At 42.6% G+C, this 14,599-nt stretch overlaps 2 protein-coding genes across 3 annotated transcripts in view; both read right to left on the reverse strand.

Annotated features, from left to right (window-relative positions):
* Positions 1-1,487: 1,487 nt before the first annotated feature.
* On the reverse strand, positions 1,488-8,108 carry LOC137048376 (uncharacterized). Its single transcript, XM_067426511.1, has 3 exons — positions 6,396-8,108; positions 1,917-6,268; positions 1,488-1,625 (listed from the first exon to the last, which is right to left on the reverse strand). Exons 1-2 carry the CDS (start codon positions 8,106-8,108, stop codon positions 2,186-2,188), a joined length of 5,796 nt encoding a protein of 1,931 aa, XP_067282612.1. The 3' UTR covers positions 1,488-1,625; positions 1,917-2,185.
* A 3,793-nt stretch (positions 8,109-11,901) lies between these two features.
* pum1 (pumilio RNA-binding family member 1) overlaps positions 11,902-14,599 on the reverse strand; it is a 39,275-nt gene continuing 36,577 nt past the window's right edge. For both annotated transcript variants that reach the window (XM_067426784.1, XM_067426783.1), the window contains exon 22: positions 11,902-13,333. In XM_067426784.1, coding sequence (XP_067282885.1) covers positions 13,202-13,333 — 132 coding nt within the window. In that variant the 3' untranslated portion in view covers positions 11,902-13,201. The remainder of the gene's footprint in view (positions 13,334-14,599) is intronic.

Raw genomic sequence — 14,599 nt, forward strand, 5'->3', positions numbered from 1 at the left:
ATGTATATTTACTTCTTTCAAGTAATAAAGTATTCTCGTAAGTTTATAATATGCCATTGAAAATACATACGAGTGAGGGGTTCGAATGCCGGTCGCCATGTTGCTCCTCCATCTTGAAAGTACATTAGCCAAAGAGGGACATACCCGTAAATTCAAGCTTCGCCTTTCGCGTTTTAACACTCGATGGCACCGTGTCGAATGTGAAGAGGGGGATTGCCATGTTAATCTTGGACTAAATCGGCCACCGTAGGAGTTAAAACGAAATCGGAATTGAGAGGAACAGAAACTATTATTCACTGGATGGTCATATACCTTTACACCGCTAGATGGGGGAAAATATCACACAGTGGAGCTTTAAAGTTTTCATCTTTTTATCATTCATCAGCTGGAGACAAAATCCTTCTGAAAGTGGTTCCAGCGATACCGTTCCAGTGTTGTTGTGCTGTGGTCTTACCTGTTGTCAACTTGTCATAGAATCAGAACGATTATTAAAACGATATAGTAACAACCGCCATCTTTGGTGTGAAAGTGCTTTTAGTGTCCTTTGAAAAATGCAAGATTTACAATTACACGGCATCTGGCAGACGCTTTCATCTAAAGAGATTTGCAATGCATTCGAGGTAAGCATTTTGCCATAATGTGTTCCCTGGAAAGATGTTACGCAAGATCATTTCGAAACCACTTATGTGTGTGTGATTTCTAAAGAAATCCTTTATCTAGGCGTATCTGCAACTTTCATCAAGACAGTAGTGTCCTCAGGCCATGCCATTAAGACGATTCATTAATTACTCAATATAATGTTTTTTTAAAGAGCTATTATGCCCTTTTAAAGTGACGGTGCCCTACTAGAACAGGTTTTCTTGCTTGAATGTTCAAAGACCGCCTCATATTCTCCATTGCCTCTCCTCCCAGTCTGTCAGTAATGCTCTGTTTAGTTCCTGTCTTTATGAAGCCGCTTCTTCTGAAAAAGCCCAATGGGCTCTCTCTGATTGGTCAACTGCTTCAAGCGCGTTGGAAATGTCCCACCCTTTACCATAACTGCGAGTTTCTATGGTTTCAACACTACTAACTCAACCAGGCCCCGCCCCTTTTTTTAGCATATGCCTTTAGCAGGAATAGTTTAAAAGGTGCTGTATGTAGGTTTTTCACTTTAGGTGTGTTCGACATCGGCTGCGGCTGGATGCATGCGATCGGCGAGAGTAGTCGAGTGCAGGCGGGGAGGAGCTGCAAACGGAGACGTGAAGTCGGACACTTCCTACCTCCCGCAGTGACGCTTGCGCTGCGTTTGCAAACTTTATCGCAGCTTAAGTTAAATAAATGCAATATTTTTTAAACACAGATGTTTCAAATGATATTTTCATTCAAAGCTTAATGTTCAGCTTAATAAAGCGTCTATTTGGACAAGATTAAAGTTCAACATATAAACCTACACTATCACTGAAGTGTCGTCAACGGTTTTTATCAGTTTTAGTTTGATAAACATGACTGTTACGATTTAGTATATAGCTGGATTAATGTGCGCTGACCGCCACAGTGTTCTTGTCAGAGAACTCAGAGTCATTGACAGATGATAGCCTTTTAATGAATGCTTTGGCATCAACATAGATGGACATGTGCAAGGTTTTCTAAACAATGAAAGAGAAATAATAATTAACATATAGATCACTTAAGTGTTACATGCTAGATTAAATAAACTCAAAGTATCTTATTCCTCAAACAATTATAACGATCGCTGTATTAAACTTCAAAGAATTGACAGCCCATGATACAGCACATAACTCACGTGAGGTAAACAGATCCACGTGAGGTAAACAGATCGCATTAGTAGGCTATACATAAATATAACTCTTATAAACAGTATCTGCAATGAATACACTTGCAATGTAACATTAATATTCAAATAACACTGGACTTACTTGTCCGTTACTCATGCAATGTCCTTAAAGTGTAAGCAATCCAGCGAGCGAACTTTCTTCCCCGTCGGAATGGCGGATGCAGCTCTATAACGCTACGCATATTCTCAGTGTATTAAATGAGCGCAAGCTCCGCAGCTGCGCATGTTGCGCAATAGTCTGTGACGTGCAGCGCTGATTCAGTGCGCATCTCCGGTATTATGCTGAACATGGAGAATTCAGAACAGCCGCCCCCACATTTGAGCAGCAAATGTGTTGATTAGTAGAATTCTTCATGTTTGCAGATATAACATATTTTCTGGCAGGCCTGGAAGTGGGATAAGGCGGGCTACCGGTCGGGTGTATATTTTACCTCCCACTTGAATTTCAACAGTCCGTACACAACCATCTTTGCTTGGAATGAGTTTCACCACATGACCTATTGGCCATTGGGCTCGTGGTAGATTGGGGTCAATTATCATTACCACGGTATCCAGTGCAAGTGGCTCTGTCGGCTGCTGCCACTTGTAGCGGGATTGAAGGGTTGGCAGGTATTCACGTAGGTAATGGATCCAGAACTGATCTATTAGGTTCTGGCAATGTCGCCATCTACGGCGTCCTATGGTTTCAGGAGCATAAACGGCTTGTGGCAAAGAAGCATCCCGCCGCCCCATTAGAAGCATATTTGGTGTTATAGGGTCAGGATTGGCCACATCCGATGACACGTATCCAAGTGGCTTGGAATTGAGAATACCTTCCACTTCAACTAGGATGGTGTGAAGTACATCTTCTGACAATGATTGAGCTCCTACAGCAACCTGGAGTGCACTCTTGATAGAACGAATCTCCCGCTCCCATGCCCCGCCGAAGTGTGGTGCATTAGGGGGATTGAATTTGAACTCAATCTGGTAATCGGTCAGTTGTCGTTGAAGCCGTGGTTCCAATTCTTTGAATGCCATTCGAAGTTCCCTGTCAGAACCTCTAAAATTCGTCCCTTGATCGGAAATTATTTCTGCTGGTTTACCTCGCCTGGCAATGAATCTGCGGAGGGCCAGTAGGAAGGCATCTGTATCCATTGAATTAAGGAGATCCAAATGAATGGCACGTGTCGTCAGGCACTTAAAAATCACCCCCCACCGCTTCTCGTTTCGTCTGCCTATCTTGGCGATAAATGGCCCGAAACAGTCAACACCTGTTGAGAAGAAAGGTGGGCGGAAGATGCGGAGTCGAGACATTGGCAAATCTGCCATTTGAGGAACTTTAGGCTGTGCTCTCCATCTTTGACATTCGGGGCATTGAAGTTGGTACCTTTTGATGACTTGTCGACCTCTCAAGATCCAATACTGTCTCCTGATTTCTGCAAACAACCTTTCAGAGCCAGTATGTAACAGCCGTTCATCATAGTCTTTGATTAGAAGCATGGTAGCTGGATGACGAGGGTCGAGGACAATGGGATGGATATCAAGATCACTAACCTGCTGTAACTGCCGTAGCCTCCCACCTACTCTGATGAGACCCATTGTTTGGTCCAGTTCTGGCGCTAGATTTCTGAGTCTGCTGCTGATATGAACAGGCTGGTCAGCTCTTAGTGAAACAAGCTCTTCTGGAAAACTTTGTGCTTGGCAGGCTCGTAGGAGAATAGCTTCTGCTTCACGGTAGCTGTTAATTGAGTGAGTCTGGTTTGGCTCTGCCGCCCCGTGGCATTGCTGACGTACAGCTTCGACCAGTTCCTTCCATGATTCAAACTGGTTCACATCTGGGATATTTTGTGGCACAGATGCAAAACTGCAGAATGTCATCCCCTTTAGTTCGTTAGACTTGGGTAGCTGAGTGATGGGTGGTCTCTGAGGCCATTTATCTGGAGCTTGCAACAGGAAAGACGGCCCGTTACTCCATCTGCTAGGTCTAGTAAGCTCTAGAAGCGTTTTGCCTCGTGTCAAGTCATCAGCTGGATTATTAGGTGAGTCGACATAACGCCATGATCGCTGATCTGTCAGTTCTTGTATCTCGGATACGCGAGTGCCGACAAATACCTTGAACCGGCATGACTCTGACTGTAGCCATTCTAGGACTGTTGTCGAGTCTGTCCATAAGGTGGTCTGTTGCAAGAAGGAAGACAATTCCGTCTGGATTAATTTTGCCAGCTGTGCTCCAGCCAGCGCCGCACACAACTCTAGCCGTGGCACGGTCTGTTGGCGTTTAGGGGCCACTTTTGACCTGGCCATTATGAATGAGACATTGGTGATGCCCTCATCAGATGTACAGAGGTAGGCTACTGCTCCATACGCCCTCTCCGACGCGTCACAGAAAACATGCAGGTGGTGCACAAATCTAGAACTATCCATTGCTTCAGGAACATAGCAACGTGGGATTGAAACTGTGCTGAGGTGTGGTAACTCCTTCTCCCAGATATTCCAAGACTCGCGCAGTTCAGCAGGGAGGTCTGGGTCATCCCAGTCTCTTTTCTTCGACCATAGCTGCTGTATGAGAATCTTGGCTCTGGTGGTATAAGGCGTGATGAAACCCAATGGGTCATATTGACTCGCTAGTATCTTGTAAACTGTACGCATTGTCAGTACTGAATGTTCGATAGGTCGATATCTGTAACCCAGTGTGTCAGTTCTACAATTCCAGCAGAGTCCTAATGCGGGTTCTTGAGGGTCACATCGTTTGTACTCCAGCCACCGTTCCATATCCTGGGATCTGGCATCAGATGGTAAGTGAGCTACTACTGATGATTGGTTGCTAGTCCACTGCCTGATTTCAAATCCGCCATCCGCCAATAGTGCACGCAAGTCATCCACTCTACTCTTGGCTGCCTCCGCAGTAGGTAGACTCTCCAGACAATTATCAACATAGAAACTGGATTCGACATTCTGGATGAGGTCAGAAGTGCTGCGTGGGTGTTCTTTGACGTGCTTTTGTAGCGCATAGATGGCACAGCAGGGACTACTGCTGGTCCCGAACGGCAGCACCTGCCATTCATATACTTGCGGTGGAATCTCTCGTTGCAAGTCTCGCCAAAGGAATCTTAGTAAGGGTCTGTCCTCAGGCAACAGGCGAACCTGGTGAAACATACCCTTAATGTCTCCACTGATCGCAACACGGTGCAGTCGAAATCGCAGTAGGACTCCGAGGAGGGATGGTCCCAGGTTTGGTCCTGGCAGGAGTTGCTCATTGAGAGAAGTACCCTTGTATACAAATGAACAATTGAACACCAGACGTGCCTTTCCATTGTGGTAGACGAGGTGATGTGGCAGATACCAGGATTCTTCAGATTCATTAGCTTCTTTAGCCGTGATCTCCTTGACATAACCTGCATGAATTAGTCTGTTCATCTCACCTTGATAGGCAGCTGCCTTCTCTGGTTGATCTCGAAGTCTCCTTTCAGTACTGCGGAGATTGGCAAGCACAGCTTCTTGAGGAACACGCAGCTTTGGGGAATCATCAGTTCTTAACAAGGGAGTGGCATAGCGTTGAATTCCATCAATTAGCACCCTACAGGTCTTGCTGTCTAATATCTTGATAGAATCTTGGTCCTGTTTCGAACGAGTTAACAGCTTTTCACTGCGGTAAGGTAGAGAATCTAGCTGCCACAATCTCTCAACATCTCTGTAGAGGGTATCATAGGCTGCTGAAGCGGTAATGAAATAACTCTGATGAGTGGAGGTTGCTCGATTTGGAAGACCTTCGGGACCTTGAAGAGCCCAGCCTAGTTTTGTACGGACAGCGACTGGCCCAACCTCCGTGCCTCCATAGACGGTTTCTACCGCTGTGATCAGAGTGCTATTATCTGAGCCAATCAGCAACAGGGGCAGAACATTCTTGAATGACTGCAAAGGAATATCTCTCAAGTGCGCATATCGTCGTTGTAGAGCTTTGACTGGGTAGCTCTGTTCCACTAGATCTAATCCATCTGCAGTGAAGGCATTGTGGATTCTGTATCTGACTCCTGGTTTGGTTCTGGAGGACACATCGAAGGTAACAATTGAGCCAGCCAGGAATGTGACATCGGGACGGATAGTACGTAAGGCTAAAGTTTCCTCCTTCCCTTCCAGCTGAAGCTGTTGAGCAGCAGCAGGTATCAGCATGGTACGTTCAGCTCCATCGTCTAATATTGCAAAGGTCTCGATAGCTCTGTCCTTATTATGTAGAAGCACAGGAACAACTTTCAGTAGTACTCGGCCTGAGGGACTTGAAGGTGTGAGGTAGATCCTACTGTTTAGTGCACTGGTAGGCTTAACCTTGGCTCGCTCTTCAGCAATCCCATGGAGGACCTGGAGATGTATCTCCCCACAGATTCCACAAGGTTTCTTTAGGTTACAGTCCTCTGGGCAGTGAGAACGGCCACATTTCCAGTACCGTTTCCCTTTCTGCTATCCATTGCATGAGGTTGTCTGTAGATTGCTCCTTTATTTCTGAGCACTGTGTTATATAATGCTCTTTGCTGTGGCAGAACAGACAATGGACTTTGGACTTCTTCCATTGGGTGGGTGGAGGTACCGGTTTAGGTGCTTTGACGCTTTGTGGCTCGGTGCCATGGTAGACTGAAGTGCTCTGTCCCTTTGATCGAGTTGAAGCCCTTCCCTGAAGTGAATAAGAGTATTTCTCTTTCTGATAGCGTTCAACTAGTCTACTGGACAGACGCTGTTGTTGAGCTTTACCCTGCAGCCAACCAGAAAAGTCCTGGAGATTATATGGATTAAGGCTGGTGACATTCAGCTTGCCTTGCATCTGTAGAAACTCAATGAAATTGTCCCTGAGATATTTGGGCAGTTTGCTGAGGAGCCTGTCTACATGGGAACAACAGCTGAGTTCAATGCCTCTCGGGCCCTCCAGAGACAGCAACATACTCACAAGAAGATGAACCCTTAAGGCGAATGACTGGAAACTAAAAGCTTCACCGACCTTCACATCTGGAGCGTTGAGTATGGCTGCTATTTCGCTCTGTGCTAATTGATGCGGCTGTCCATAGTGCAACTGTAGAGCCTGCATCGCTGCTGTATATGGCTGAGCTTCGTGTCGACAAGACTGTCCAATCATTTGAGCCTCTGGGAGCTTAAGATGTTCAAGCAACACATGATATTTGTATTTCTCTGACAGCTCAGGATGTGGGTCTAGTAGATTATCCAGAGCTAGTTTCAGATTGGCAAATTCCCTTTCACTGTCTACAGCAAAGTCTGGTATGGAAGGTTTTGGGGCTCCATATAAGTTAATGGGAGGTGGAGGAGCTGCTTGACAATTGGCATACTGGGGCCAAGTTACTTGTGCTGGGTAGTGAACACTATGTGCACCAGCATATCTAGGCTGTGCTGAGTCAGCACCAGGATAATTGGGATGGCAATCAGCATAAACAGAAGGTACAGAGTGTTGCGTCGTATGCATTGCAGATGGAGGATTAGTGGCCCATTGCTGCTGAGACCAAAAGGGGGCGCCCTCAACCTTTATAGACCTTTTAATTCCAGGAGGTAATTTATCTTCATATTGCCGGTGTGGGAGTAACTGTCCTTGTAGAGCTGTATAAGGAGCTGTAGGAGGTTGTGGAGACACAAAGCATGACGATGGAATTGAGTGGACTGAACTCACATCATTCAGTGGAAGTGTTTGCTGGGTGGAATGAGCTCTTATGGAACTATGTGCAACGTTCTGTATAACTGGAACTTGTGCGAGCGGAGATAATTCGTCTCTCCTTTGTTCAGGGCTCATTATATCAGGCTGAGAGTCTGGAAAGTCAACTGGTGTCTTTGTGGTGGGTGGAGCAGTCGAGGTAATGTTATGAACTGGCTCAGGGGAAAGTGCTCCCTTCTGAGATGCTATAGCTGCTTCTTGGAGTGAAAGGTTGTCTGCTTCCTCCTCCTCTAGGAAGGCATTAATACGTTTTAACATATCCTGTCGACGCTGCTGCCTTTTCTCATAAAGTGACAGTCGGCTTGTAAGCTGTGAAATCTCAGCTGACTCCTCCCTCTCAGCTGCGTTGATGTTCTCCATTAATTCCCTCAAGGACATTTTATCCATTATTCGGTCTTGCTCGACTTTACGTACTGGTGTAGACATACTCGGCGAAGATAACGCTCTGACACCAGCTGGGGGACTAGTTGCTCTTGGAAAATTATAGTCCATAACATAGTCTTCCAGATGCTGAGGAAGCTTACTCTGTCTCACTGGTCTCCCTGCTGGCTGATCTGGACTGGACGGGTTATCATTGGGCAATGACATTTCTGTAGTAGTCAGCTCCGGCTCGAAGGACCATGTTACGATTTAGTATATAGCTGGATTAATGTGCGCTGACCGCCACAGTGTTCTTGTCAGAGAACTCAGAGTCATTGACAGATGATAGCCTTTTAATGAATGCTTTGGCATCAACATAGATGGACATGTGCAAGGTTTTCTAAACAATGAAAGAGAAATAATAATTAACATATAGATCACTTAAGTGTTACATGCTAGATCAAATAAACTCAAAGTATCTTATTCCTCAAACAATTATAACGATCGCTGTATTAAACTTCAAAGAATTGACAGCCCATGATACAGCACATAACTCACGTGAGGTAAACAGATCCACGTGAGGTAAACAGATCGCATTAGTAGGCTATACATGAATAACTCTTATAAACAGTATCTGCAATGAATACACTTGCAATGTAACATTAACCCGTTTAATCCCAAATTTTTTCCTGCAATGTGAGTACATGCAATTTACTCCTTAGACCTCCCTAACACACAAATGGTATGCCTTCTTTGATTTTATGTTGGTTAAGTTAGTGAAATATTAGGTTTTATACTCGGTCACAATAGTGACCGGTGGGAAACAGCATAGACAGAATTCATACAAATTCTTCTATTAGACCTATTTACCGGTTTGAAACTTAAAATAACAATAAAATGTCCAACATATAAGAATGAGATATGATTAGGATTTACTTCAAAACTATTTCTATTGTTCATTATACACAATAAAAAAAAAAAAAATTGGGGGTATGAAAATTGCAGCCCATTGAAATAAATACAAAAATCTAGGTAACACGTTCATCTTCACTGAATAACGTGTCTGGCCAAAGAGAGGGGAAGAGGTGACCAACAAACCTTGAAAAGATCTAGGCACATACATGTAGTTATTACTCCTAAATATTAGGAAGAGCAACTTTGAACATTGAAGCACCAATTGGTAAATCCGAAATTTGGAAGTTTACAAGGTATATCTTATAAGGTTTATAAGGTATATCTCATAGATATAGATAGACAGACAGACAGACAGAAGTATAGACTGATAGACAGATAGACAGAAGTATAGATAGATAGACAGACAGACAGACAGAAGTATAGATAGATAGACAGACAGGCAGACAGACAGACAGACAGACAGAAGTATAGATAGACAGACAAAGAGAAGTATAGACAGACAGACAGACAGACAGAAGTTTAGATAGATGGATAGATAGATAGACAGAAGTATAGACAGACAGACATATAGATAGACAGACAGAAGTATAGTTAGACAGACAGACAGAAGTATAGTTAGTTAGACAGAAGTATAGATAGATAGACAGACAGACAGACAGAAAGAAGTATAGCTAGACAAAGGTATAGACAGACAGAAGTACAGACAGAAGTACGATGGATGGATGGATGGATGGATGGATGGATGGATGGATGGATGGATGGATGGACGGATGGATGGATGGATGGACGGATGGATGGACGAATGGATGGACGGATGGATGGACGGATGGATAGTTTTCAGTTCAATCTGTGAGTGAGTTCATATGAATAACACAGAATGACATAGAGGGGACATATTCTGTGTTATACTACCGGTCACAATTGTGACCGTCTTCTTTTATCTGCATCCTGACAGCAGAATAAACCATGTATTCATATAATTTCAATATGTATGTATAGATGACCCTTTCATGATGATGTGTGCAAAAAATGAATGAGCTATTCAAAAATTAACTTTGATTAATTCATTACATTTTCCTGTCATTTCTGTGCTTTCACATTGTCATTGTGCTAAGATGGCAGTACCAAGAAATAAGTGTGTGTGGTCACACGACCAAACTATGCAGCAATGTTAAACCTGCCCAGAACTCATGTAGACATCTTAAATGGGTATTATAAATGAAAATTTGCTTCATACTAGAAGTTGCTTTTTAATACAACACTAAAATATTCGAGGAAAATTTACGGTCACAATTGTGACCGGTGGGATTAAACGGGTTAATATTCAAATAACACTGGACTTACTTGTCCGTTACTCATGCAATGTCCTTAAAGTGTAAGCAATCCAGCGAGCGAACTTTCTTCCCCGTCGGAATGGCGGATGCAGCTCTATAACGCTACGCATATTCTCAGTGTATTAAATGAGCGCAAGCTCCGCAGCTGCGCATGTTGCGCAATAGTCTGTGACGTGCAGCGCTGATTCAGTGCGCATCTCCGGTATTATGCTGAACATGGAGAATTCAGAACAATGACAATATAACATCGCGACTACATGAAAAGAGGTTTTACTATTATAAATAAATGATTTGTGAGCATTAGCGTAACATAAGGTTTTAGAATAAACACGAAACACACGTGATCACTGTCATACGGCGAATCGGCCAATCGTGGATCAGCTGTGTCGTCCTCAGAGCCAATCGTGGATCAGCTGTGTCGTCATCAGAGCCAATCGTGGATCAGCTGTGTCGTCATCAGAGCCAATCGTGGATCAGCTGTGTCGTCATCAGAGTTCGAGCAGCCTCCTGCAGTCCGCCCTGAAGAATCTGCAGCGGCTGCTCTCGAATCGCTCTCGCAGTACTTTGTTGACATGTCAGAGTAATGTGCCGTCGGCACTGCCTCAAGTCGAACAAAATTTCTAACCAGCACGCACTGCTTCAAGTCAGCCGCCGATCGGTCTGCGCATCGCTGGGTGAAGTCGAACAAGCCTTTTACTAAAGCATAAAAAAAGCATTGTTATGTGCCACACACTGCCAGTTCGCCCAATAGTATTTTGACAGGACCAGAGGGAAACAACGATCTCCAATATTAAAAATTGCCTGCAGTACCAATTTCAACCAAAAGTCCATCTTCATACCGCACCTTTAAACTGATAGAGTATGGAGTGGTGCAGGTGTGACATCACTTTGAAGGCCAAAATGCAGAACGGAAGTGAACATTTAAGCACGTCCGGTTCCCTCATCTTAAAGTCAATTTTTGGTTTTGTTTAAACCAAAAGTTTTGGTTAAATGGCTGAAACAAGGTCAGTGGTGAACGCAAGCTCAAGACACTTTCACGTTTTATTCTTCAACATAAATACATCAGTTGTACCCCACTCTTGAAAAAGGCGGTTGCTAAGAAGTGGCTAATGAGACTACAGAGGCTGTCGTGGAGATTAAATGTCATCACACTGAACAGGTAAACTCAGGCCGCTTTTACACTCATGCTCATAATTGTGCTCTTATAAAGAAGTCTAACTCTGGGGATTTTTTTTAAATAACAGTTGTCGAAAGCTTAGTGATGGTGACGTTAAAGTCGAGCGACTGTGGTGTCGTTTTTTTTATAGCCTACCTTTAGCTTTTCTGCTGGCGACTGCATTTAGGCTTCAAAATTCATTTAAGTTGTGTTCATCTGTCATAATTATCTTGATGGACTAAACGTGCATGTATCATAAACTTTTGTTAATCCAAAAGCCAAGGGTAAAATCCTATTGGTTTTTTCTCGAGGGAGCCACCTACAAAATGACATCAAACCTGCACCACCCTATTGTGACGGGATAAAGGGAATAACTCCCTTTGGAGTGACTTTCTAGACCTTTTTCAGCAACATTACACACTAACAGAAAGGAGAACGTGTAAAAAAAAAAGAAACGAAAAAGCACAAGACGTTCATTTGTTGTGATGATAGACTATAGACACTAGAATTGTTCCAAACGAAACTCAAGAGTAGTTTTTCTCAAGAAGTCTAGAGATTTATGACAGAATAGCTCATCACAGGTCTGAAGCACATGGAAAGGAAGAGTCAGAGGCCGTTGTGAAATTTTGAAATTTTTTCATTGTTTTGTTTCAAAATAAAGATCACACGTTGTTTAGAGACAATCTACAACTGGAGTTACAAAAAATAGTTGCCCAGGCAGAAAGCACACACAGCATCTGTTACCTATACACATTATGGTTACAAGTGTGCCTGCATAAAGAGAATCATAGGAAATATACACAAGGCTGTTTAAATATACACCAGAGAGTGTTCCAAATCAAAAACCAATGGCCAGTATGTTACAATCACTTACAAGTAGACAAAAGAATGGCAAATCTGTACACACCTCCGACTCTGACCCAGGGCAGTCGAGCGCGTCACACACACACATACACACAAACGCGCTTGCTGCTTCCTGCCCAGGAGCCAGGGAGGGACTATAAAAGATCTTAAAAAAAGAAAGGGATGAGTGGAGGTGAAAAAGAGGTGGCTGGTGAATGGCTAAAAGCAGAGTGCGCACTTTCTCTGTTCTTTGTACATCTATGCAGTAATAATTCAAAGGGCTTCAAAACCAACAAAAAATCTGATATTACAATTTACAATATATAACAACTCATAACTCAAACCACAACCAAAGAGGTGAGAATTTACACTGAAATGCACAAGATTTTCTTTTTTCATTTTGTCGTTTTTTTTTCTCCTCATACCAAAAAAGGGCTGTAGAAGCGAGTCCACATTTACATTAGCGAAGGTTTACAAATGTACAATTATACAATCAGAAGTATGTATTCACTACAGGGGAAGATTATAGATACAGATTGGACATCAAAAACCAGAAAAACTACAAAGTTTTATATATATATTTATATATATATGCAAAGGTCTACACCAAGTATGCACTAAATAGTTTATAGAAGCAAGACCAAAAACGTCTCCCATGCTAAATGTCTGCGTGTTAGCAATCAAGTGTTAGTGAGAATGTATGTATGCATGTATGTGTGTGTGTGTGCGTGTGTGTTATGAAAGAATATGCGAGTTAGAAAGGTGTTGCGAAGCAATAAAGTGTGTTCGCGCAAGCCTACATGATTGAACGTGGGATAAATCAAATATTCTCTCATTTCATAAAGGACCAAAAAAGGACCATCATTTAGGTAGTAGAGCGAAAAACGGAAGAAATGCTAAAAAGGGAGAGGAAAAAACGAACACAAAAAAACAGGTCACGACAACCTGGGGATGATTCAGCGATGAGGGGAAGGTTTCGGCAACTCCACCCTAACCTCCCTACGTCGTCCAAACAGGCTCACACACACACACGCGTGCACAGACGGCCATCCTACAGGAGTTATGGGAAGGGTTTACATGATGCCATTAGGAGGCGCACAGAGTGGGCCGAGGTCAACGCCGTTCTTCATGTAGTACTTCTCCAGCTTGGCCAAAATGTGCTTTCCGTACGTGTACTTCCTCAGCGTTGCAATATGGGGCCGGATCTACACAAAACCAGACAAAACCCATCACAAATCACTCACAGATATTGGACACTTTAACATAGGTGTGGGCGATATGACCAAAACCTATTTCACTAGACAATGAGTTATACTTTTTATTCAAAATAAAGCAGCAGTCAATAAAAAAAAAAAAAAAAATAGGATGAATACAACAAATATACATCTTAAAGGTGCAGTATGTAATATTTAAGAGGATCTATTGACAGAAATGCAATATAATATACATAACTGTTTATAGTGGTGTTTAAAAACCTTACATAATGAAGTGTTATATTTTTATTACCTTAAGAATGGGTCATTTCTATCAACATACACAGCGGGTCCCCTTACAGTGAAGTCGCAATTTTGCGACTTCTGTTTCTACAGTAGCCCTAAACGGACAAACTTCTCTACAGAGCACTAGTCACTCTCTGCTGTCTCAGACGACGATATTTTTGTCTTGTGTCGGCCACCGTAGCTTCTCTACGTGCTTCAAAAAGATGGAGTGAGCAGAGGGCGGTGGCAATTCTCAACCTCACCACTAGATGCCGCTAAAATTTAAACAGTGCAACTTTAAATAAATAAACCCACAGTATCTATGTTTAATATGGAAGAAATGCTACATAAATTGTGACACTTCCAGTTTTTGTCCAACTGTTAATGTTCATTTAAGACATAACATTAACATATGGGCATTTTGACAATTTTGTGTATTTGATCAAGCGCACTGAAGCCCTGAAAGAAAACTGAAATCAGCATCACACGCTGTCCTGTTGTGCAGACATTTACATACCCTAATACGACCAATGTTTTTTAATGTCAATATCTTAGAGCCGATATTAGGCCAATTTAAATTAATATTTAATCAATTTGGAATAAATCAAATGAAAATGATTTAAAACTCTAATTTAAACAGATGCATTTTAGATGGCAATTAATCATTACAGTATTCTTCACAAATAAAGAAATTATTTTTTAAATATGAATAAAAAGCAAGGAAACGCCATAATCAAGAGGGGACTCGTAATCTGGTAAGTTTGTGCACACTGACACTCGCTAACACTACATTTCCATACAGCACACAGTGAAAATGACATGAATGTGACAGCGGGCAGCTGAATATAGCACAGCACAGTTTGAAATCAAGGGTCTTTAAAGTTTGTCGAAACTTAATTTAAATGTTTATTAGATACTCCAAGATTTGTTTAAATTATATAAATGCATATTTGCAGCACCAACACAGATTTGAATGTTCGCTGTATCATCCAG

This window comes from Pseudorasbora parva, chromosome 19 (assembly GCF_024679245.1).
Source record: "Pseudorasbora parva isolate DD20220531a chromosome 19, ASM2467924v1, whole genome shotgun sequence".
NCBI lineage: Eukaryota > Metazoa > Chordata > Actinopteri > Cypriniformes > Gobionidae > Pseudorasbora > Pseudorasbora parva.

Coding starts and splice junctions, on each gene's coding strand:
- LOC137048376 (XM_067426511.1), bottom strand. CDS start 8,108: ATGTCATTGCCCAATGATAACCCGTCCAGTCCAGATCAGCCAGCAGGG. Junction 6,269..6,395: donor GCGTCAAAGCACCTAAACCG/GTACCTCCACCC, acceptor TGCAATGGATAG/CAGAAAGGGAAACGGTACTG.